Below are 24,627 nucleotides of genomic sequence, written 5' to 3'. Positions count from 1 at the left end.
GCTTAAAAATCGTTTCTGAAATGAAGCAAGGCCCAAGAAATAAATACTCTAAGTCAAAAATTGAGATTGGCTGAAGATATCCAGTATTTTCTTAACTCTTTATGACCTCTTTATCGTAAGATTGTCAACTACTACAAAGATATATAAATGGGTTTTCTGGTTAACACACAGCATGTGAATTCAAGTGTGACTGCCAGGGACAGAGACTCTAAAGGGATAAGAGCGTCGCTTTCACCCAGTATTGTACCAAGTGGGGCATGCACAACAGAGGGCACTGTATGTGGACCAGTCTTATTTCTGTTTCCTATTATTGGAGGTCACTTTGGATTGCTGGGCTTCCCTGGTAGCTCAGCTGGTAAAGAATCCGCCTGCAATGCAGGAGACCTGGGTTCGATCCCTGGGTTGGGAAGATCCACTGGAGAAGGGAAGGGCTACCCATTCCAGTATTCTGGCCTGGAGAATTCCATGGATTGTATAGTCCATGGGTAGGCTCGCAAAGAGTTGGACACAACCGAGCGACTTTCACTTTTCACTTTGGATTGCACTTTGCTGGTGGTTCTGTAGTTCCTCTTAAAGGTTTTTCAGAATTTCAGTCACTTAAAAAAATACTATGGTCCAGTATAGCTCTAAAATATACTTACATACCATACTGAGTTTAAAATGAAATAGGACCCCAGAACATGGGTTGCATGGTTAGAATAGCTGTTATAATTGAACATTCATTTTCATATTGTCCATTTTAATAATAGCAATAGCTACCACACATGTGCCAGGCAGAATGCTGGATGTTTTACTTCAATTATAGCTGATAACGACCTTTTATGGTAAGTATTATTCTCCCAACTCAGAGCCAAGAAACAGAGCTGATATTCCAGCCAAACTTTGTCTGGTTCCAAAGCCCAGGCCCTCATCATAGCTTTTCAGACAGTGGCACAGTATTTGTTTGGTAAAACTTCAGTTGTAAGCTACTTCTTCCTATTGTTTTTAATAAAATTCCACGATGCACCTAACCAGGCATTTAAATGTTTGGTTTCATTTCTAACCTCATTGACATAGTGTAACACATTAATAAGGGGATTGGTTGATCTTTTATATAAAGGTAATAATACTGTTTTTTTTCCCCCTCCCCGTTTTAGCCACCAGCTAAATACCTCCTTCCAGAGGTAACGGTGCTTGACTATGGAAAGAAATGTGTGGTCATCGATTTAGATGAAACACTGGTGCACAGTTCATTTAAGGTAAATCAACATAAAAAATGATCAGTGATCTTTGTGATTTGGCCACAATTGTATTGGAAGGAAAACTAAAAAGATGAAAACTTGTGGTTTGTTGGCATATGACTTCACTGTTCATAAAATCCCAGTAACTGTTGGTTATTAACTCAGGTAAACATTAACTCGAGTAGTTGAATATTAACATAATTAGTTTGGGAGAAAAAAATCCACTGGGCTGCCAATTTCCCTGAGACCTCATTCTTATACAATTTAAGTTTTCCAGCATTCTGCCCCCTGCAGAAATATTTTCCAGGTGGCACAAGGCAGTCAGTGCCCCAGGACACTGCTGTGTATTTGTCTAGGTAACTGAGCACTGCACAAGCTGCAGGTTATATGGGGAAGGACAAGGGGAGGCACAGTTGAAAACTAGCAAGCAACTGACTGTCCTGGAAATTTTCCCAGACCAAGTTTTGGAAGATGCCCAACTCTGAAGAAGACTTTCAGAGTTACGGCATCTGAACAGACTCAGTCATTTATCTTAATGGTTTTCATGACAAGAGCTTGCTGGAGTTTTTCCTGAGCTTCATGGCTAAGTGTGTACCCACCTGCATGCCCTCCCTCCTGAAGGCCAGGGGCTGCAGTATGCTCAGTGTTAGCATCAGAGTCTGACTTCCATCACCTCCCTCACGCCTCCCTCTCCATCTCCCCACCAGAATAGCAGCCAAAATTACAAATTACCCACGGGCCTCCATGTATGTGTGTGTGTGCTCAGTCATGTCTCTCTGCAGCCACAGGAACTGTACCCCACCAGACTCTTCTGTCCGTGGAATTCTCCAGGCAAGAATACTGGACTGGGTTGCCATTTCCTCCTCCAGGGGATCTTCCCAACCCAGGGATCGAACCAGTGTCTCTTAGGCCTCCTGAATTGCAGGCAGATTCTTTACTACTGTGCCACCTGGGAACCTTGGGCCTCCAGCAGGGGGACTGCAATGGCTGTACTCCTAAGAAATGAGTTAATTAATCATTTTTCCAATTTTTGAAGTTGTTTGAAACAAGCAAATGATGAAAAAGTTTGGAAATAGGGGACTGATGTGTTGGGGGAGAAGCAGAAAGTATATGGGGTCCTGGTCCTATTTTCCTTGGGGTGTTTCTGGTAATGGAACTGCCCTACTGTTGCTGGCCAGTTAGACCATTTTCCTCTGTTTACCACCAGCCCATGACCCTGCTTACTTTGCTATAAGACTTGAAAGCACCACCTGAGATGAAGGGTGTGTCTGACACCAGCCAGTCACTCCTTGATGGCTGTATGGGAAGTGGGAGAGAGCTATCAAATTTTCCTGCAGACCTTTCTGCCAGAAACATCCCTCTTTGGGCCTGCTTCTCACTAAACAGAATCTTCCTTGACAAGTCAGGGCCAGGCAGTTGTCCTGGAGTCCTTGGGAGTGTGGACAAGGGGCCACACACCCTCCTGGCAGGGAGAAATGGCCTGGCTGACCACTGGAGCATATGGGTACCACTCATTCCACAGCCCCACATGGGCCTTCGCAGGATTGATCCCAGGGATTCAGTGACCTCATATCCCAACTCAACTGTGAACTGCATTGGAAGCCTTTCCTCCCCTGTGGGCAGGATGCTCAGGACTTTCTCACGTCCCTGAGGAGCAAAGGCCTTTAGGGCAAAGGTCAGTTGTCATCACAACATAGCCAGCTTCCTTGCAAGCAGCTCTGGGAGCGTGGGCATCACCAGCCAGACTGCACGAGGTTACTGAGGGCTCATGGCTCCAGGGAGGGAGCCTTGGGAGCCCCTGGTGTCTCCAGGGCCTGCTCAGAGGGCAATTGATAACACAGGTGATGTGAATGACATGTCTTCATTTCTTCCCTCCCTGAGCTGCCTGCATTTTCAAGCAGAATATTGTATGATTTTTAGGGTTCTGGGCATCTCAAAGCCCTTTGAGAATCCGAAAGCTAAGAACTTCTCTCCTTGAAACTATAGAGCACACAGACCCAGAGACATATGTTCACAGCCCTGGCTTTGGCCCCCTTGTTGTATATACTTTGTGGAATAGAATGTCACAATCTAACGCCTTACGAGAACTTCTTCCTTCAGCCTTTTGTTTTCTCGCCTCATTCTGTATTTTAGTTGTGAAGTGATAAAATACCAAGCTCAGCCTTGACCTTCCAACCAAAGCAGTGAAGAAACTGTGAGCTTAAGGCTCAAGTGCTCTACTGAATGCTTAGTACTGGTTCTGTGACCCAGTATTTTCCACAGTTTTTCAGTGTCTGTCTTAAAGAACAATGTGTGTGTACAGTAATAGACTTAAGGGCAGACTTTAGTTCAGATTCTTACCAGAGACTCTGTACCCCATGCCCCTGCCCAGGAACCATCACACCAGTCTCCCTCCTGCTGCTCCTCTCTTCCTTATCCCAAGTGTTTGTGGTCTCATGATTCTCTTGGGCCTGTTCGTTCCCACTTGACTTGTGGAATTCATTTAGAACCGTATGCAAGTCCGTCGTTGAGAATATAGTGACTGTTGAAGAATCACATTTGAATTTTAAGTGTCACTAATTGTGGGGTTACTTTAAATATGCAGATGTTTATATATCTGTTTGTGAGTGTGCTCAGTATTGTACCACGCAGTGCAGAACAGTCTAAGGTGTGGTGGCTCTCCCACCCACTCCACCCCACCCACCTCCAGGGCAGGAGACGGTGCCAGGCAAGGCTGGAAATCACTGATGCACAGGGCTGGATGCAGCCATGGGTACTCATCGGACCCATTGCTCTAACTGTGGAAGACGGGAGAAACCAAGGTCCAGAGGGGAAAGAGCCTGCCCAAGGTCATGGTCTGTGGCCTCTGACCTCACCCCACATATCCAGTGGCCCCACTTTGGGCTGGCTCAGTGGTAAAGGATCTGCCTGCAGTGCAGGAGACGCAGGTTCTATCCCCGAGTCGAGAAGATCCCCTGGAGAAGGAAATGGCAGCCCACTCCAGTATTCTTGCCTGGGAAATCCCATGGACGGAGGAGCCTGGGGGGCTATAGCCCATATAACCGCAAGGAGTCTGACGCAACATGGCAACTCAAAAGCACTGTCCCCTAGGGCTGTCAGGCCCTCGCCTCCTCCCCCTGGTGGCCAGCAGTGGTTCCTGCCACTCTAGGCAAGAGCCCAGAGTTGGAGGAGCCGTGTTTCCAGGCCAGGTGCAGCACTCTTTGTGGCTGGGGCCAGGCAGGTAATAAAGATGCTGAAAGTGTAACAATATTCAGAACAGGAAATAACATGCTTTCCTGCTTATGTTTATTTTGAGGAACCAAAGCATGCTCCAATGTCCCCTTCTAGTCCAGGCAAGCTTTTTTGGTGCTAAAGTTTCCAGTTTTATTATGTTCTGTCAGACATATTAATTATAGTTTCTTCTTTCTCCAGCCTATTAGTAATGCTGATTTTATTGTTCCCGTTGAAATTGATGGAACTATACATCAGGTAAGAAATCAAAGCTAAATCTGAGTTTCAGTTAGCATTTTTTTTTAGTAATTACATTTTCTATGAACTGTATTTCTAAATTCCCCTTTCAGTAGTCATTTGTTCCTGAATCAGGAGGAGGCAGACTTTATTAAAAATTCAGTGATTTTTTTGCTTTTTCTTTTCACTCAGATGAATTTTATGCTTCTTTTATAAGGGAAGCTGTAATCTATTTGTAAATATTAGATGTGGTTGCAAGTTCAAATAGTTCTTTGATTTGATGCAGACTTTTAGAAGTTTCCATATCCCCCACTGGCCTAGCCTGATGGTCTAATTAACTTCCCTGTGTAATTGCTTTAGCTACTCTCCTAGCAGGCAACAGGGAAATGTCACAAGTCACTGACTTGTGGTAGATTCTCAGCAAAGATTGTCAAAGCTTGCCAGCCACTCCAGACTGACCTTGTCACTCCCGCATCGTGTTCTGTGAATATTTAGGAAAGCCCAACCCAAAAGGGAAAGGAGGAAGGGTGTGCATTTTTGGATCAGCAGGAAGCTTTGAATAAAGATGCCCTAGTCAGTTGGCATGCATCTTTTGTTCTGATATTTTTTTCCCCTTATATTCCTTTTTATTGCATGAAGCTCCTCTAGGAATAGTTTCACTTATGAAATACTGGAAACACTATGGGAAGACATTGTAGGTTTTCCACAGGAATGCCCCAGTCATCTTCCTTGTCAACCCCAAGATGTAAAGGGAGAGCCTGTGGCCTGGTGTGTTTATATCCCAGAAGGAAAACTCCCCCTTGGTGCTTGAGCCGTAACAGGGTGTCTTTCCTTGGAGATGTCGGTAGTCTCTTTGGCCCTTGAATGCAGGGTGTCAGAGCTGGTGGGGCCTTGGGAGTCAACAGGTCCAGGGGCCTCACTGTCCACATGGGGGAAGTGAGGCTCAGCCAGGGAGAGGCTTGGTTCAAGGTCATACGATAGGACGAGTTGACATGAGAGCTCCAGTCTCTTCCTGACACGGGGCTCTTTGCCGGGTACTTGAGTGCCCCCTCCCCTACTTCTAGGAGGTCCTGCCAGCAGCCCACCCCTGGTGTTTCCACACTTCATGCTTTGGAAAGCCATCAGGGAGCCAGAATGGCAGGCACTTGGGCATTTAACATTTGCCGAAGCATCCACAGAATTAACTCCGCATCTGAGAAGCAGTTAAGGCTTTTGCGTTTAATATCTTGGCTCGTGTGACAAGGTAATGGGATGAAGGAGAAGCTGCCCACTGGCATGACAGAAATTAGGAGAGAAATGAATCCCTTCGTTCCTCATGACTGTGAGCATGGCCCTCAGGACCTGACTTGCTATAGCCAGCCCGTTCTCAAAGGAGCTGCCCAGCTCTCTCAGCCCTCCAGACTGTGCTATGATTCACCTGGTGGTAGACACTCCAGAGCTGGGATCAGAAACTCTTTCTCCTGAGGGAATGAAGCCACAGGCGCCCAGAGGAGGACCAAGGCCCTGGCGAAGGCCGTGGCCTCGTTCAAGTAATCCAGGATAGGCTGTGCAGGTCCCAAGGGGCCTATTCTCGGTTACTTGCACGCGGACGCGGGCCTGGACGCCAGCCTCTGGGCCCAGGACCCTCCTCTCTGTCAGAGGCACCAACGCCATAGTCCCCAGACCAGTCTCCTGCCCTTCGCATGTAGCAACGCTTGCTTTCCAAGCAGCATCCCAAAGGAGACTGAGGACCACAGGCCTCACCCATTCCTAGCACCTAGCAGCCTGCTGAGCACAGTGTAGGCCTGGAGCTACTGCAGCCGCAGCCCACCCCGAGGCCTCTCCACTCCGCAGAGCCCTAGGGGCACCCATCCTGGCCATCCTGCTCCTCTGGCCCTCCCTCCACACGCCCTTTCACTCAGCCACAGGTTTCCCACCAAGACCTTCACCTGTGTGAACTCCTCTGTCAGCAGCTCTTCCTCTGTATGGAGCAGAGCCCCGTTTCCCTCTGCCCCTCCTCCTGTAGGGCATCCAGCCTGCTCCATCTGCCGTTCACAACCCGTGCATACTCCCCTCGACCTGCCTTTCACACTGACTCCAGCCTTTCCTATCCCCATCGCCCCCGCCTTCATCTCTGCCTCTGAAGGGCTGGTCAGCAGAGCTCTGGCCATTCTCCAGTACCCCAAGTGTTTCCAGGCAGGGTCTCATGCTCAGACTAATTTCTCGTCCTTATCAGCCTGGTGAACTCCTCCTATTCACCCTTCAAGGTCCAGGCCAAATGTTCCCTTTTGTGATTCCCTCCCCTTAAGAGGGCAGTTTATCATCATTAATTTATCCCTATGCTGCAGCTTTCATTATGCATGTTTATTTTGATCTGTTTTTCTGAATGTCTGCTCTAGACTGTGAGCTCTTCAAGGGCAAGGCCTGTGTTTCCCTCACCTTTGTGACCACTTCAGGCTGAGGCCAGAACTGGAACTGAACGAATATGAGTCAAACTGAATTTTAACAAGTTTGAATTATTTTAGGGAAATGGCTAATTTCAAGTGAAATTTATTCAAGTTTTAATTAGTTCTTCCCTCCTCCCACCTTCTCTGCCTCCTCTTGCCAGCTCTGCCTTCTTTCCCCGCTCCCATGTTCCCTCAGATCTGTTCAGGCTTCCAGTTGGGGGCAGAGCCCAGCCACTCTAGGAAGGTGGTTCTTTGCCCCCCGTGCTTGGCGGCCGCTTCTGATGCCTGGTTTCTGGGGTCGCGAGTAGGCTGGCCTCACATCCCCTGAAGCATCTGTTTCTGGAGCAGACTGAAGCAGAGTCAATGTGTGTCAAGTAGAGCGTTTCCCACACCGACAAGGAAGGCCTTCATGCGGCGTCACTGCTCCTGCGCCTCCACCCCAGGCCTCTGAGCAGGGGAAGGGTTCCGGTCAAGCAGGCAACCACCAGAGCAGTCCCAGGCCTGCCGGGCAGTGGGCCATACCCTGGCCTCCCCCAGAAGGACCGCCCCAGACCAGAGCCTCTGTCCAGAAACGGCCTGACCCAGAGCATGTCCCATGAAACACACGTGAAATGAAGGCTCTGGGTCACCCGAACGTGGCCCAACCTGGCCACTCGCTGTTTCTGAAAATCCCCAGAACCCTCCACACCAGGTCAGCTTCCCTTTTCCCCTGGGCAGGGAGTCTGCCCCAAACTCAGACCTGGAGCGCACTGTGAGGGGTGTCTGGTCCTAAGCGCCATGTCAGGTTTCACAGCCCCTCGTTCAGTCCTCCTGGGGGAAGGGGGCAGGAACCGCCTTAGGAGCTCCTCCTCCCCGGGGCGCTCGGGGCCCAGGCCTTCCTCTGCGGCGGCTGTGACTGACCTGCACGCCGTCCCTGCCGTTGCAGGTGTATGTGCTGAAGCGGCCGCACGTGGACGAGTTCCTCCAGAGAATGGGACAGCTGTTCGAATGTGTGCTCTTTACTGCCAGCCTGGCCAAGGTGGGTCGTGCCGCCAGCCCTCAGAGCCCAGCCCCTCCAGCCCTGCCCCCTGTCTGTCGAGCGGCCCTTTGTTAAGGTGGGGGAAGCAGTTTCCATGGGGACAGGTTCCCACCCCAGATGGGGTAGATGCAGGCCCTGTGCACAGCACCAGCCTGAGAGGCTTTTGGGTTACCATAGTGACAGGAGCACCGGGAACAAACGCCCCATAAAGTTGCTGCGTGCCGCCAGTGAAGCTGCTTGTCCACAGGCCAGGAAGCCGCAGGCGGGCCCCGTGTGGCCGAGACAGGCGTCTGCATCTCATTGGTGACTGTGAGGCCTCTGTGCACTTGGGTTAGCAGCTCACTGGGTTTCAGGGAAGGATAAGCATCAAAGGTTCATCCACCCGCGAAGGCCAAATGAGCGTTCTGACTGCCCTAAAGAGCCCCAGGACCTCAAGCCAGTCACTTCACTTCTCTCGCCTCCGTTTCTTCTGTGAGATAGGGATGATCCCATCTACTTCACGCGGTGGATCAACTGAAATAACGCCCAGAAGGAGCTCAGTGCAGGCCCCGACTCCTGTTCAGCCAGGGCCTGTGGAGCCCCTGCTGGGTCTCCCACGTGCTGTGCTGGGCACTGTCACGTGGCCACTGCTCCTGGTGTTCATTCTTTATTATGATTATTCATGATGATAAAATAAGCCACACATGTTTTGGCCCCGTGGTTTGGTTTGAATCTTTGACCCAGCATCTACAGTGGCCCTGACCAAAGAAAGTGGTTTCTTTGCCCTTACCCACTGTTTGAGGGACCTGGCAGGTTGACAGCACTGCCTCCCACCATGTGGGTGAGTCTGTCCTTTCGCAGGTGAAATGAGGTGCCTGCCCTGTGTGGAAGGCCTGCCTCCCTCCTCGAAAGAGCTCTTTGGCATGTCTGTGTCTCCAACCCTGGCCCTGACAGGGCCAACGCCATCCATTTGTTGGTGGCACCAAGAGTGTCTCCACGGGCACCTCAGGGACCCTCAGTAGCCCCAAGATGAGCTCTGCAGAGTCCAGGTTAGACGTCTGCCTGTCTGCAGACCTGCTCCAAGGATGCACAGGCAGCTTCCTCCCCTGTGTTCCATCTCTGTGCAGGCTCCCTTCTCTGAATGTTGTGGACTCTGACCCTGAGTTCCCAGATGTGCTGTGCTGCTTTGCTGGGCTGGGCATTTCTGGTTTGGGCCATCTCTCTGCCATTCCGTCAGGCTCATCACCAGGCCGTAAAGCTTGAGCCAATGGGGAGGGAATCAAGAGCCCCAGGCTGTCTTCTTTATGCTGAAAATAGAATGCGGCCTCAGGAAGAACATCATCTTCCCCAGTGGGTACCCTTTCAGATGAACGGTACCCACAACTGTGCTGTAGTCCCGATGGCTCTTCTGACAGAGCTCTAGGCCTCTGAGGCACCTGAAGTGATAACCAAAGAAATAACAAACAGGAAGGTTGCACTGTGCTGGGGGATTGAGAGCTGTTTTTTTTTCCTTTGGCAAAATTGAAAGCACTCTTTCTTGGCATCATCCCCAGCACTGTCTTAAACATCCTTGTTCGGTCTCTCTTCCTGGACGGCTCCCACCTGCCCCTCCATCTGTCTCTACAGCCCTTCTCTCGCTGCTACCCCAGGCTGCCTTTGCTGAATCAGCCCCCACGTGCTTCCTTCCAGGGTCTTCAGTGTGGTCCAGTGGATTGGACTCCACACTTCCACTGTAGGGGGCACAGGTTCCACCCCTGGTCAGGGAAGTTCTGCATGCCATGCAGTGCATGTGGCAAAAAAAAATGTGCAGCCTTCCAGGCTCTCCTCCCTAGTGCCCAGCTCTGCTGACAGGGAGCCACTCCCCAGGGCTTGGCCCTGAGCTCATCCCCCAGCCAGCACCGTTGGTGTGCAGGACCTCCTGGCCTGCTTCCCTGGGGCCTGAACAACCTCTGCTGACAGTCAGAACCTCACAGTGTCTACTTCCCCATCTCGTGTCCTTCCTTCATTCACTCACCCACCAAGTATGTCCTTTATACCTGCTGTGTGTCAGGCTCTGTCCTAGGCATTGGGCATACTGCAGAGAACACGAGATGGTCCCTGCCCACGTGAAGCTTACATCCCCATGGCTGGGACCCCCAGACTAGGACACTCCCTTGAAAGATGTATGCCACCACTGTTGTTAATGATTATGAAGAAATTAGCTAGAGTCAGCCGCTTAAAAATGACCCACATGGCACTTCGCTACCCTCACCTGGAGCCCTGAGCTCACCTCCCTTGGTCAACAGGAAACCCAGCCTCCTCCTGCACTCTCTCCGTCAGCATGTCTCTGGAGAGAGACTCACCTATGGAGCCAGGATGCTGTTTGTAGCCCTGCATCCTGCAGCCATGACAGCCTTTGCTCTGCACTCGGGGTGCTGTGCGTTCCACCACTGACCTTCCCAACACCACCAGCCTCGGGTGCTTCCCACTTCCCCAGCAAAGCCTCTGGGCCCCTAAGGACCTCTGACTGTGCCCCTCACTTGGGTCTTGGTGCTGAGGCCTGGCCTCACGTGGCCTGGAGCTGCCACTCTTTTGCCTCCAACCCCAGCTACTCAGTCTGGATCAAGATTTTCCCTCAGACACAACCCCTTTATTTCTTCATCCCTTTCAGTGTTCTTTGGGGAAAATTCCCCAGGCCATGGGAGATGGCCAAGCAGGATGAACCCCAGCTGTGACTGGGGCTCTAATTCCCTCCATTAAAACTCCTGGGCTCCAAGTCAGTGGCTGTGCTTGCTGTCTGGGCACATTCTATGACAGTCAGGTGCTGGGCTGGCCGTGCTGCTCAGAGCTCCTCTAGGGGGCAGTGTGGCCCCGTGCATACCAGCCAGATCCCAAGTCCACACTTCCTTTGCTGGTGCAACTAGTATTTACCGAGCCCTACCAAGAGGTGGCGCTAGTGCTGAAGAGCCCATCTGCCAAGACATAAACTGGGTTGGGAAGATCCCCTGGAGAAGAGAATGCCTACCCACTCCAGTATTCTTGCCTGGAGAATCCCATGGACAGGGGAGCCTGGCAGGCTGCCGTCCATAGGGTCGCAGAGAGTCGGACCAGACTGAAGCGACTTAGCACATGCAAGGTGCTGGTGATGTCATGGGGAACACGGTAGACAAGGCCAGGGCCCCTGACAGATGACGGAACCGTAAGGTGGTCCTGGGTGGTGGTGAGCTCTGTGGAGGCGATGGCAGCTGTGAGGCCAGAGAGTTTCTGCAGAAGAAGGTGCAGGAGGGCTGGGAAGGTTGTGAGGAAAGCCGAGCGCCGAAAACTATCTCCTCAGTTTTTGGAGAAAGTGTGTGCAGAGAAGGAGAAGTGTGTGCAGAGAGTGGGGAAGAGAGTATTCCAGTAGAGGGGACACTGATGCACAGGTCCCAACCATGTGCAAAGCCAGCGTGGCTCAAGTGACTTGTGCTGGAGCTGAGAGGCAGCCCTGTGGGATCTGGCAGGGACCTGGGGCTTCGTTCCAAGTGTGGCAGGAAGCCAGTGCAGGGTCTGACGGGTGTTTTCCAGCGGCCGTTCTGACAGCTGCAAGGTGAGTGAGTGAGTGGAAAGGAGGCCCCAGGGGAAGAGGGAGGCTCCTCTGCAGGCCAGAGATTACAGAGGCCCGGACAAGGGAGTGACACTATAAACAGAGAGATGCGGGCGGATTCGAGATATTTTCAGAGTGGGAACTGACAGGAACTTCTGATGGATTCGATATGAGAAGTGAGAGAAATGGAAGAATCCAGGGTGTCAGGGAAATACCCAGGATCTTTATAAACACCTGCAGTTATATAAGTCTCTTTTTAGATGAGTAGTATGGCTCTTGCTGCAGGAGGTCAGGGCTCCCGAGCTCTTCCCGGCCCCCACCATTCACTGTGACACCTGCTTCCCAGTACGCAGACCCTGTGGCTGACCTGCTGGACCGCTGGGGTGTGTTCCGGGCCCGGCTCTTCCGGGAATCGTGTGTTTTCCATCGTGGGAACTATGTGAAAGACCTGAGTCGCCTTGGGCGGGAGCTGAGCAAAGTGATCATCGTGGACAATTCTCCTGCCTCCTACATCTTCCATCCTGAGAATGCAGTAAGTAGCCCCAGACCAAAGGGACTCAGGGCTCCAGCTAAGCTCTCTTGCCAGGTAGAGCGGCTTTCTTGCCACTTACGTACCTTCAAGCACCTGTGTGGGGTTTTCGTGGCCTTTTCCTTAGTGAAATCCCAGCTTTGCATTGAGCAGTTACATGACATTGACCGTTATTTATGCTCACTGAGCCTCTCTGCCAAAGTTGCCCTCTCTGTCAAATGGGCATTCTAGGCATGCTGATTCGTGGGATTGTTGGAGTATCAGGTGTGGCAGTGCTTATGTTGGGTACGTGTTCAGTGAGCCTGTATCTTCTCAGCATCTTTGGGATCATGACTGAGAAGGTTTTTGTCTGTCATCAGCCTCCTGGATCTGGCTATTGTCCAGGGCTTCGTGACCACTGTAAACTCAGGTCTGGGTGACCTCTTCAACAGAAGTATGAAGAATGAATAAAACACTTTAGTGAGGTCTTCAAATGAGACTACCAGGCTTCACCACCTCCTAATGATGTTTAAAAAGTAGACAATGGGAACATTTCCTACACAAAACTCCCCAGAGCGTGGCAGCTCCCAGTGCCAAGTCCCTAGGTGCAGCGCATCTCAGAGCAGGAGAGGCACCCTCCTGCGGCTGGCCCTTCATTTCCAGGAAGCAAGGTCAGCCCTACTGGAGACTGCTCACCCTTCCACAGTGGCTGCCACACCAGACCTCAGCTCAGGCCCTGGAGAGGATGCTTCTCCCAAGTCCAGGCTTCCCAGTCTCAACAAAAGCCCATACAGGATCTTTTCCTTAAGACCATAACTACGTTGCTCCTCTTATAACCAAAAACCGAGTTCAAGCTAGGTTCCCTTAGTGTATAATCATTAACTGAACAAACATTCAAAATATATTAAAAAGTATGCTCCTTTTGAGGAGTTAAATTCAATATAATGCATTTTGTAATGTGTCTAACAGATAAGGATTCTTTTTATCATCTCAATTCCAGGCACTTCCCTGGCGGTCCAGTGGTTAGGACTCTGTGCTTCCATTGTAGGGGGCACGAGTTCAATCCCTGGTCAGGGAACTAAGATCCCACAGGCCATGCAACACAGCCCCTTCTACCACCACCAAAAAAATAAACCCTAATCCCATTATCATGTCTGATAATACTAGCAGTTTCTTGATACTATCACTAACGTCCAGTCTGTATTCATCTTTTCCCTATCATCTAGAAATATTTTCTTTTATTTGGATTGTTTGAATCAGAATCCAAACAAGGTAGGTACATACATTGCTTCGGTATTGAGTTCTTACTGTGACGTCACATCAGAAGGTATATAACATCAGATTGTCCCACTTTTAAAGATTTTAAATTGCCCTTTGGATTCAGGTGTTATCAGCCTGATCCATCCATTTTCAAATTTTCAATTGACTTTTCACCTAAAAATGTGAGCAGTTGTTGATGATCTTTGCCTACATCCACTATTTTATTAGAAATTACAAAATGGCATCTTTCTTTTGCATCTGTTGGCATCTTTCTGCATCTATTGGCTAGAATTCTTGTTTTTTTAATTGAACTTATTCTCATTGATTACTTGATTACCCTAAAATTCAGTTTGAACAGGGAAATCAGAGTAAAGTCTTGGTTCTTTTTCTTTATTTTTTTCTGTTTTGAGAGTTATGAGATGGTGCTCTAGCAACCTCTAGAAGTAACCAATTTTTTTAGGTACCATTATGAAGCTATGGATTTTTTTATGTTATAATTTAATCTATTATCCTTTTTATGCTCAAATGTTCACCTATAGCCAGTGAATGCTCCTTCAAATAACAATAGTCTTTGATCACTTCCTGCTTTCTGGTCCAACAAGATATTCCAAGCTCATCTTGTCCATTTCTTGCTCCAGCCCTGTAGTCAACCATTTTTCTATGCAACCTGGTTCCTGTGAGTGAAAATAGTATTTAGAGACCACAGTTTGGGTGGGTTCTCATTGTTATTAGGATGTCCTTTGCTTCCAGTCCTTTCTACTGGACAGAGTGAACATACACTTATTTTTATTTATAGAATAAAGACAAAATCATAAATTCACATTGGTTTTTCCAATTCAATTGTAACAGTTTTTATTTAATTTCCTTTTGTTTTTGTATTTATGTCTCCTCTTACACTGAAACTCATGATTCCTTATTAACATGATTACAGATTTCATTCATCCTATAGTATAGTTTAACAGTTTCAAATTGCATTGTTTTAATATTATTACTAACAATAAAATAATTGAATGCATTTAGGAATTTTTTTGAGCAATTCTACAAACAGAAAACTATGTTTCAAAATCACCTGAAATAATCCTTTCTATGGTTATGTCACCGAACTTATATACATGAAGGTTCATTTTTTTTGTTGCTTTTTTTCCTTACTGATTTAATTTCATTTCAATCATGTAACACATTTACATGGTTTAGCATCAAAACTGTCACCAGAGGTTCTCCCTTGACAGTCTAGTGGTTAGGACTCCACAAGCGCTTGCACCATAGGAAGGTTTGGATTTGATCCCTGCTCAGGGAATGAAGACTCTGCATGACTCGCTGTGCGGCCAAAATTTTTTTAAAACTTAAAACTATCAACAAAGATACATTCAGAGAAATCTTGTGTCCATTCCTGCCCTCTCCCCTATTCCCACGCCTTCCCCTAGGAGTGGTCATTTTTTGCTTACTCCTTAGCTTGTTAATTTTTTTTAATTACATAATGAATTGTTGGCTTCCCCAGTGACTCCGTCGGTAAAGAATCCACCAGCAATGCAGGAGATGCAGGTTCGATCCCTAGGTTGGGCAGAAAAGGAAATGGCAACCTACTCCGGTATTCTTGCCTGGAGAATCGTGTGGACAGAGGAGTCTGGAGGGCTACAGTCCATGGGGTCGCAAAGAGTTGGATGCAACTTAGTGACTAAACCACCACCACCAGTGAACTGTTGCATTTCTAAACAGTCTTTAGATTTGTAAAAGGGTCAAAAATCTTAGTTTTAAAAACATTTTTGGCTTCCCCAAATTTGTTTTTATGTCTCTTCTTTGCACCTCTTGCTACCACCCTCTAGCAGCCCTCCCCACCTCTCTATCTAAAACTGAAGGAGACTCTATCTTTTTCTGTGGCTCAGAATGTCCTGAGATGTTATACTTCCCCTATTAACTGAACTCTGTGAAGCATGGGAGGCAATAATCCAAATCTCCGTGCTGTGCAGTGACACTAAGTAGAAGCCCTCGGATACTCTCTACAAAGATGTCAGTGGCTGATTGGTGACCTCTGACTTCAAGTGCTCTGAGGTGCAAGGAGTGGTTTGATGCAATAGAAAGTGTCTGATGGACCGAGGAAGCTGGCAGGCTACAGTCCGTAGGATCGCAAAGAGTCGGGAAGACTGAAGCAACTTAGCATGCACACACACACAAGGTAGTTATATATTCTGCGTTCTGGCTACCTTTTATGCAGCAGGAAAACAAAACAGGAAAGTGCATGCCAACTGGATACACTTAACTTTGCCTTCCTGAACCACCTCCCGAACCAGATAGATTCAGGTTGATTTTAGCTGGGATGGGAGAAGAAGCAAGATGGTGATGGTGCTGGTGATTACTAGATACCCATCCTCCTTACCAAAGAAAACACTGAAGTGTGGGGACCCAGTCAGGCTGGAAGCAGCCCCCAGGCCCAATACAGCTCTGCTGCCTGCTGCACGCACTGTCTTCCAGGTGCCTGTGCAGTCCTGGTTCGACGACATGACGGACACGGAACTGCTGGACCTCATCCCCTTCTTCGAGGGCCTGAGCCAGGAGGACGACGTGTACAGCGTGCTGCACAGACTCTGCAGTAGGTAGCCCCGGCTTCCGCCCGCCTCCTGCCTGCGCGCCCTGGAACCTCAGCCTCGGGACCCACCTGGCCTCCGCTCCCTGGGGAGCTGAGAGTGAGGACATGCCGTGCTCCAGGCCACGGGGCGAATGTGGCCGTACCTACCTGGTTTATTTTTTAAGAACAGAAACAACTATTTTAAAATGAACTCTTTTAATGAATTTCATAAAGGGACATGCATTTTACTGGATTTGCTTTTCTTAAAACATACCAAAAAGGAAAAAAATGGGAAAAAAAAAAAAAAAGCTTGGTATCTATCAGACTTCCTTTTACAACTGTCCTCCCCTCCAAGCAGACAGCCTGTCCCCTTCTACCCCAGCTCAGAGGAGCTGACCCAACTCAGAATCTTTTCCTACAGGATGAAGTGCCTTTTTGAATGTTATTTTAAGCTGAGAGTTAATTTTTCTATGCGACATATTTCCAGACATCTTTTAGTCTTTTATTGTCTTAGATTCTCTAAGAAGATGAATATGACAATTTTCTAAAATCTGGGAGGTGGGGGGAACGGGTGGCAGGGGATGGGGGTGAGTCATAGGAGCCTGTCTCCCAACAGGTGCGCTGCTCTGACCACCTGTGGCATGCCGCAGGGCCAGGCTCCTGCGAGGAGATTCTGTGACCGTGTCAGTGTGTTTCTTCATTTCTGACCCAGTTTGGAATGTATCCGCAATCGCGTGGCTCAGTGCTTTAGGCAACGATAGATCCTTTTGTATTATTATTATTATTTCTGATGGTGACAGATTTGTCTTGAGGTCACATTCTTCCCCTTGAAAAGTGGCATCGTGTCACTTCTGCTTTCACACGACTGCCATACTTCTGTATCTTTTTGGTTTGGTTATTGTTGTCATTGGGGGTAGATCAGTTACAGAAAACTCTAAAACCCTTGGATAGTTAAAAAAGGAATTCTGTTTATTGGTTTTTTTTTTAATCTGTCCTTTTCAAAAGCTGGATACCCATGGAGCTGTTTGGGAATTTTCTTTGCTGCTACTGTGCTGCCACCAAATGGAATTGACCAGCGGCTGTTCCACTGTTCTTTGCCACTGTGCCTACGCTCAGAATCTGCTCACTGCTAAGCTGCAGACTTGGACAGGGTCAGAAACCTAGGTGTCCCACCTCACTGAGGGCTGCAGACTGCGTCTCTTCTCTGGCACCAGCCTCACAGGTTCAGGAGGGAACAGAGACCAAAGGGCCGGCGCACCTCATCGGTGTGGCATTCCTTTTCAAACTGCAGTCAGCCTCACAGCTTGTGCTAAGCTGACTGTTCTCTCAGGAGAACCTGTGGCCTCAAGCTGCCACCACGCTGATGTGGCCTGAGTCCATTTCTTAGGCTTCTCTTTTGAAGCACAGCCTGTTTCTGAGCTGAGGGTGGGGGAGACGCATCTGGATATGGGACCCATTACCCAGAGCCAGGGAAAGAAAGGGCCCCCTCCCTGAGCTGGGGCTCCTTTTGCAGCCTTTTCCAGTGAGATCTTTTAAGCAGTGCCATGATCCTCATTTGACAATAAGATGGTCTATATAAAGTATTGCTCTTAAAGATAATTAAAAAAGAACCCTTTCATGTTGGCACCATTGCCTTAGTCCTCTATGGGTCAGGCCGGAGTTCTGGTGGGAGCCACCGGCACCAAGATTGGAAAACAGTCGGGGTGGGGGGGGGTGTCAAAGTAAAATTTCTTTTCTGCTTTCATTCACAAAATAGTGAAGCCAGCTGCCAATCATGTCCTCCCAACAGCACTTTGGTCTGCGGACTGCCGTGCTTTCAGGAGAGAAGTAAGTATTTAGGGGCAACCAGGTCTCCCCACACTGAGTGTTCCAAACGCAGTCATCCACATGCCAGTTAAAATAGAAACAGCCCCTTGCTCAGTGTGACCACAGAAAACGACAGTTATATGGCAGGTCTGTACACGCCATACACCTTGATTTGGAAAACTAGTCATTAAATGAACCCACTGCCTTAAATGTCTTGAATGTTGCAGTCAAGTGTCCGTCACGTGTTGACATCCACACAGAAGTCGGTCCTGATGAGAGCCTTAGGCCCTCACCTGTGCTTCCTGCTTTGTTGGCATCCCAAGGTCTTACTTGGAACAGGGGGCAGCAAGGAAATTCTGGAATATTCCAGGGGCATCAAACCTAGGAATCGTGCCCCACTTCTGATGGAGTGAAGACACTTGGCAGGCTTGAGCCAGATCCTTCACCTGGTCGTTCCCAAGGCCGTGAGTGCCATTGCACTGGGCCCGTGCAGAGCTGGCGGGGGTGGAGCCCGGTTCCTGCCACCACAGACACAGAATGTCTCAGGAGGGCAGCAGGCCCTCCGGGGAGTTCTGGATTCTGTGCACCTTATTCAGCCCCACTCCAAAATTCCGTTCTTATTTTAACCCTTGATTCTGCTTTATGTATATAATCAGAATATCTATATTGATATATATATTTTTAATCATCTCCATGTAAATGAAGCAATAGAATTCTAACAAGGCCAAGAAATGAGATGAATGTTTGGGGTTTATGTTTTTAAGGTAAATACGGGTATTGTTTTTACTTATTACCTTTTATGAAATTATGGGCTTTAAAACCTAAGGAAACCTATCTCTGTGCCATATACTTCCCATGTTACCAAAACACCCCCAACTCTTTAGCCATATGAGAAATCTGACCTCCTGAGTTTCCATGGTCCTTTTGGTACCAGGTTAAAATAGAGTCTCCTGGACAATTATTTTTCACTTTAATATCTGGAACAGGATACCGTGGGTCATGGACTCTGGCTGGGCCTCGAGTGGAGGCGCCCAGGCACAGTGGAGGTTGTTACTGCTCTGTCTTCCCACATGTTGCTCTGGAATCCCACATGTTGGTCCATGGTCTCACCCATTAGCTGTTTGTAAACAATGCATCTGTATCCTAAAAAGAAACACCACCCGTCGTAGCTGACGGCTGGTGGGGAAGCTCCTCTGACGTGGTACCATCTTGATGAGATGATCTTGGAGACAGGAGGATGCCATAATGACACTGACTTGTCATGGTTGCAGCATGTGAACGCATGGTATGAAAAGGAAGTCTGTAAGTCTAGAACCTGGCAACATTCTACAAGCCTGTGTATTCAAGATGGCTATCTCATGAAATCCAGAACCACACAGCCCTATGGTCAAACACTAGTGACGTTTGTGCCTCTGCTTTTAAAGGTGCTGTGATGGACAGTTGGCCCGCCAGGGTTCGAGAAGAATGGATGGTTTGAAGTGCTTGCCTTTACCTGTGCACAATCCGCTGGCTCCTCTGTTCCTATTTTACTGTAAATGTGATGGTGTCTGCTGCTGTTCATTCTCCAGAGAGCTTCTAACACCCCTGCCCAAGGGGTGGAAGTGCTAGTGTCTGGGTAGTCATGGATTTCTGGTGGACATTTGAATGTGATAAACATCACTGGGGAAATACTACATGTGGAATGTGCACGTTTCCAGGGGCGAGCGTTGTCAGTGAAGAGGTTTGCAATGATTTCCTTCCTGCCAAAAATAAATATGTGAAACCGCGCTCTCCTGTGGGTGGACTGCTTCTTAGCGCCTCTCCTCACCGTGTTCTCTGTTCTCTCCCAGCTGCACAGCCTCACACCAGCACCTTGGGTCTCTGAAGAGCAGGGGCCGATGAGAGCAGGACAGCCAGGATCTCAAGAGCTGTGGACCTTGACTCCAAGGGAGCTAGAAAACCACTCTGCCCAGGGTTAGGACCAGACAGAAGCAATCTGGCTCACCATCCTCCCCCAAGGATTCCAGCCCTACCCTCAGGCTTCCACGTTCAGCCTGAGGAAACCACAGCCCCCACCCCGCCCCCTCAGAGCCACAGGCATTGTGGTACCTAAACCCACAGCCCTTGCGTACGCTGGCTGAGGTGCTCTGGTGACCAGGTGAAGCACGGCAAAGGACCAGGAAGAGAATAAGGATACCCAAGACAGTTTCTCGCACTTCGCGCTGGAACATCCAGGAAACACAGCCCTCAACCCAGCCCCTCTATACAGGAAGGTAAGGGGCTGCAAGGGTCCCCCCCTCACCCCCTCCACACATACACGAGGAAGTACAGGCAGAGCCCTGGGCACAGCCTCACCACTCTCAGGACTGTCTCTTCATAAAGATACCTAATTCAGATAGCAAAAAAACACTAGGGTCAACAACCTCAGCAGATAGGTCTTATCCTCGTTTTGTGGATGAGAAAACCGAGGCCTGGGTGACAATGCTCTGAAGTCTGTCACAGGATACAGGGTTCTACCAGGCATGCCTGTTCATCTGTAAGAACACAGGGCACAGTGTGCGCCAGCCCAGGAAACCTAGTGTTTACTCAGAGGCAAGCCCCGCCCCCCCCCCCCCGATAGTCTGTGCCGGCCCCTAGGTGCCCTCTCCACTCTAGAGCACCCAGCCAGCCAGGACAGCCCAACTGCCTCCCTGGTTCTGGATTCCTAGGCTGAGTCCCTCCCCTTGCCTTCTCTGGCATTGTCCCTATGCCCCCACCTTTGCATACAGGCAAACAAAAGGTTGAGAACTGTGGCTGCCCCTGAAGCTGGGGTGTCCCAGGGAGTGTCCACAGGTCCTCTGAATAGGCAAGAAGGGAACAGGTCATCACGAGGTCACTTGCTTGGGACCTGGCATACTGAGCCTTGACCTGCTGATGTTTTCTCCTTTGAGCACCTATCACCTCTGTATTATAGGACCAGGGCAAGAAGCCGAGGATGGTGGGGGAGGAGTGGCTGGGAAAGAAGACAGTTGCTGGGCTTACCAACTGTCCAGCCACTGGGTTGCATTAGGAGGCTGGCCGCACAGTCTGCATAACCTGAGATGTTTGAGTGGCACACATCTGTGCCAGGGCTGCCCAGGGATCAACAGGCTGCTCAAGGCCCATGAGCCACCAACTGGCATGGCCACCAGCCTGATCGGCAAGGGGAGCACGCTGGACCCTCAGGCCTTCAGGAGCAGGCTACGTGGGCTCTGGGTGTTGCACCCTACACCGCTCTTTCCCAGTGCCCTCTCCTTCCTCAGTGATCCTGTTCTGGCTGCCCATTAGAATCACCTGAGGGCCCTTTAGAATACAGATCCTTAAGTCCACCCCAGACCACTTAAACCTCAGTCTCTGAGGGTGGACATTCTGTTTTTAAGTGCCTAGATGACTCAAAGGTCATCTACCAGAACTGAGAACCCCCATTCCAACTAGTTGTGGAGGAAAAGTCACCCCAAACTGTTCCAGGCCTGACACCCAGGTATGGCAGACTAGCTATGGGCAGGGCTTAGGAGGAATGACATGCATTGTTCTATCTGAAAGATCAGACGTGTGTTCATTGCAAAAGGGAAAAATTCAGGAAACCAAGAAAAGTACACAGAAAACAGGATACACTGGGAGCCTTTCCCAAGGCAGGGATGAGGAAGGAGCCCCAGTAAGAGCCCCACCTAGTTGATAGCTCCCTGCTTTTATACTGAGGTAGGGAGCAGAGTGGCTACCCCACTTCACATCAGAGCAGTGGGCCAGGCAGGTCACCAGCAACACCTCACCTGGGCAGAGGGGTGGTGCCTTCCCGGCTAACTGGCGTGGGTGCTCCCACAGGGCAGGGCCAGACTACCCCCCCCCCCCCCCCCCGCCGCCGCTGAGACGCAAGACAGCAGCCCCTTCTGGTTCTCAGGAACCCAGGCCTGTTCTCTGGGCCGCCATCGGGCTTGGACACTCCTCCACACGGCCCGTGAGAGTGATGGCCCCGCGGGCACAGGGCTAGCTCCATCTCCTCCGGCCCTGGAGGTTCCCATGGTGCCCGCGGGGAGTCGCTCTCCGACCAGGCACGTCCCCGTTGCCAGGGACCCTGTCACTGCTCTTCCGCGGCCTGCAGCCAGGTTTGGGGGCGCGGTGTCAGGAGGAGAGGCCCCACGCGGGCCCAAGGCTGCTCTCTTCAAGGGCGTGGGGCCAGACATGTCCAGACCGTAGGACTCAGGACCTGAGTGAGGCCGCCCCATCCTGGGTGTAGGTCCTGTACGCTACCCGGAGGGGCGCACCATCAGCCCCCGCCGCGGGACTTGGTCCTCAGGAGAGGTGACATCTTGCATCTGTGTGGGAGGGACTCAGATGAGGCCTGGGGCCCCAGGACAAGGAGCGGGGAATCAGAGAGCAGGTAACCTAGGGGCGGGGCTTGGAGCGGGCCGGCCACCATCGCCGCCTTCCCCGCCCGCTAGGCCTAAGTCAACACTGAGGCAGCGCTGGCGGGCTGGGCCTTCAGAGATAAGCCCAGGGAGTGGGGCGGGAGCACCACGTACCGCTGAGAACCCTCGGACCCTGCGGGGCGAGAGCAGAGGCAGTCAAGGCCAGAGCGATGCTGGCCAAGGCAAACCAGGCTCAGTGTCCTTCAGACTCCAAGCCCGGATGCGTGGGAGGGTGGCCGAGCACTCGGAGGAGGGGGTAGCAGAGCCCCCTCCTTGTTCTGAGTAGGAGGAAGAGAGAGGCCAGTACCGCCTCCTTGTAGCATACTAGCTGCCTGTGAGCACTGCTCAGGGCCTCGGTGTCCTCTCTGTGTGTCAAGGGCCTGATCCCATGGAGCTTGTCTACACCAGACACAAAACAGTGCTGCTCATCTAGGCCCCAGGCCAGGCCCTGAGCCCACTGCCATCTCTCTGGGCTCACAGGTTACAGGGGAGGCTGTTCTGGAGTAGGGCAGTTATGCCCACCCAAGTTCTTCTAGGTCCCAGAGACCCAGAGATTTCTAAGGGGAGGGGTCGTGGAGAGGTCCTTGTGCCTCCCCCAGCTAAGCTGCGGAGGCTGCATGGTGCCAGGTGGGCTGTCCTACCCTGCCTACAACAGGCATGGAAGGAGGTGTCATTTTGGTTGAGTCCAGAATGTGGAAAAGGAACCACGGGCAGATCAAGGAGAGAAGCCTATTGGCAATAGAAACAAGTGCAAAGATCCAGAGACTAGAATGAGGTTGGCATAAGAGACACAGGAATTCTGTAGCTGTGGAGAGAATAGAACTGGGGAGAGAGAGAGGAGATGCAGCCAAACGGACAGGCAACTAGTGATATTATTTTAGGGATGCCAGTGGAAGATCTGAAGCAGGGGAGTGGCATGATCTGATTTATGGCTGAACCATCTCTCTGGCTATGGTGGGAAGATGGACATAGGGGCCAGAGAGACTGATGCAGGAGCTCAGGGTACCAACTAGTGTGAGAGGCTGCCTCCCAGATCAGGCTGGCCAGGCCCAGGAGCCCAGATGAACCAACCACTGGCCAGCCTGGGGAGTGTGAGGGAAGAAAAGGAACTTGGGATGGCTCCCAGGTTTGGGGCCTGGAGCAACCAGCTAGATGTTTCTGCCCTTTTCAGAGGCTGTGAGGAGGTAGACCTGAACAAGGCCTGACATGCATGTCCAGCATGAAGGCAGACGTGCCAGGAGAAACGTGACCAGATGAAGGAGATGGATGGAGGCTGAGGGGGGTTGGGAAGACTGGGAGTCGGGGTCAGAAGGGACACTGGCGTTTCCATGGTGTTTGAAGCCTGGGGACAGGAACTTGAGAAGAAAATAGAAAGGCGACAAGAGCGAAGGCCTGAGCTCTGCTCCTCCTGACACTGAAAGGCCGCAAAGGAGACTGTGGAGCAGCCAGTGCAGTGGGGAAAAAACTTGGGCTGGGGGCTGATTCAAGGGGAAGGGGTGGTCAGCAAGTCTCTGGCTGTAGGGGCCGGTGGTAAGGTGAAGACAGGGAGTCAACCCCCAGCTTTCAGACTCTGGCACCTAGGAAAGAAACATTTCCAGGGAATGAGGAACAAAGACCAACCAGAATGAGCAGAGAAGTTGAGATGAGATGGGGAGAAGTGAGTGCACAGCATTTTGCTAGACACCGGACAAAAGGAGCCAGGAAACATGTGCTCAGGCAGGCAGTGCCACACTCACACATGCATGCGCTGTGCACACGCAGGTCCCGAAAGGGAGTGGAGGCTCAGAAAGGCATTCTCCCACACACGAGGTCAGACACGCACAGGTATTGGCCAAGTGCCCTGTGACACGGGCCTCCATTCATACACAGGGACCCAGTAACTCTATCTGTTAAACAGTCACGCACTGGCAGTACATCCTCCCAGCACATTTGGGCCTGGATTTCCTGGAGTCGTCCCAACCTGTGACAGGGAGCAGTGGCAGTGAGCGCTGAATATGGAGAAAGGGTCTTGGGGTCAATGGCAGCTTTCAGCAGTGTTTCTGCATTGGAAGGGGAGTCCACACTGTGGCTGCACTGTGGCTGGGGCTGAGGCCATGGTAACCCTGGAGTTTCTGGAAGGCTCTATTTCCAGCTCCTCCCCCATCCCACAATCAGGAAGGAAAGGAAAGGGCAGCAGAGACGTGGGAGAGGCATCTTTCCTGGCAAGGGCTGGACTGGCCTCTCCCACGATGGGTATCAGGGCTCCCTGGGGAGGGCTGTGCCAGGGAGTGAGCCCAACTTAGGCTGTGAAGGACAGCAGAGGTACAGGAGGGAGCCCTGGCCCCCTTCCCCCACCTTCTGAAGTGGCCTGGGTCTCACAAAGCCAGACTGCCAACCCACCCTGCAATAAATAGCCTTGGTCCCGCTTCCTCTTTAAGTTTCCTGGGGTGGCCTGG

The 24,627-nt window shown here is 50.6% G+C and overlaps 1 protein-coding gene across 1 annotated transcript in view; it reads left to right on the top strand.

Moving 5' to 3' along the window:
• CTDSPL (CTD small phosphatase like) overlaps positions 1–19,556 on the top strand; it is a 124,345-nt gene extending 104,789 nt beyond the window's left edge. Inside the window, exons 4-8 of the mRNA XM_040246226.1 lie at positions 1,137–1,238; positions 4,632–4,688; positions 8,019–8,111; positions 11,999–12,184; positions 15,890–19,556. Of these exons, the coding sequence (XP_040102160.1) occupies positions 1,137–1,238; positions 4,632–4,688; positions 8,019–8,111; positions 11,999–12,184; positions 15,890–16,015 (564 nt within the window). The 3' untranslated portion in view covers positions 16,016–19,556. The remainder of the gene's footprint in view (positions 1–1,136; positions 1,239–4,631; positions 4,689–8,018; positions 8,112–11,998; positions 12,185–15,889) is intronic.
• The last annotated feature ends 5,071 nt before the right edge of the window (positions 19,557–24,627 follow it).

Source organism: Oryx dammah, unplaced genomic scaffold (assembly GCF_014754425.2).
Source record: "Oryx dammah isolate SB20612 unplaced genomic scaffold, SCBI_Odam_1.1 HiC_scaffold_9, whole genome shotgun sequence".
NCBI classification, from domain to species: domain Eukaryota; kingdom Metazoa; phylum Chordata; class Mammalia; order Artiodactyla; family Bovidae; genus Oryx; species Oryx dammah.
Note: the sequence above shows the minus strand (reverse complement) of the source record. Positions and strands in the feature narration are given on the sequence as shown.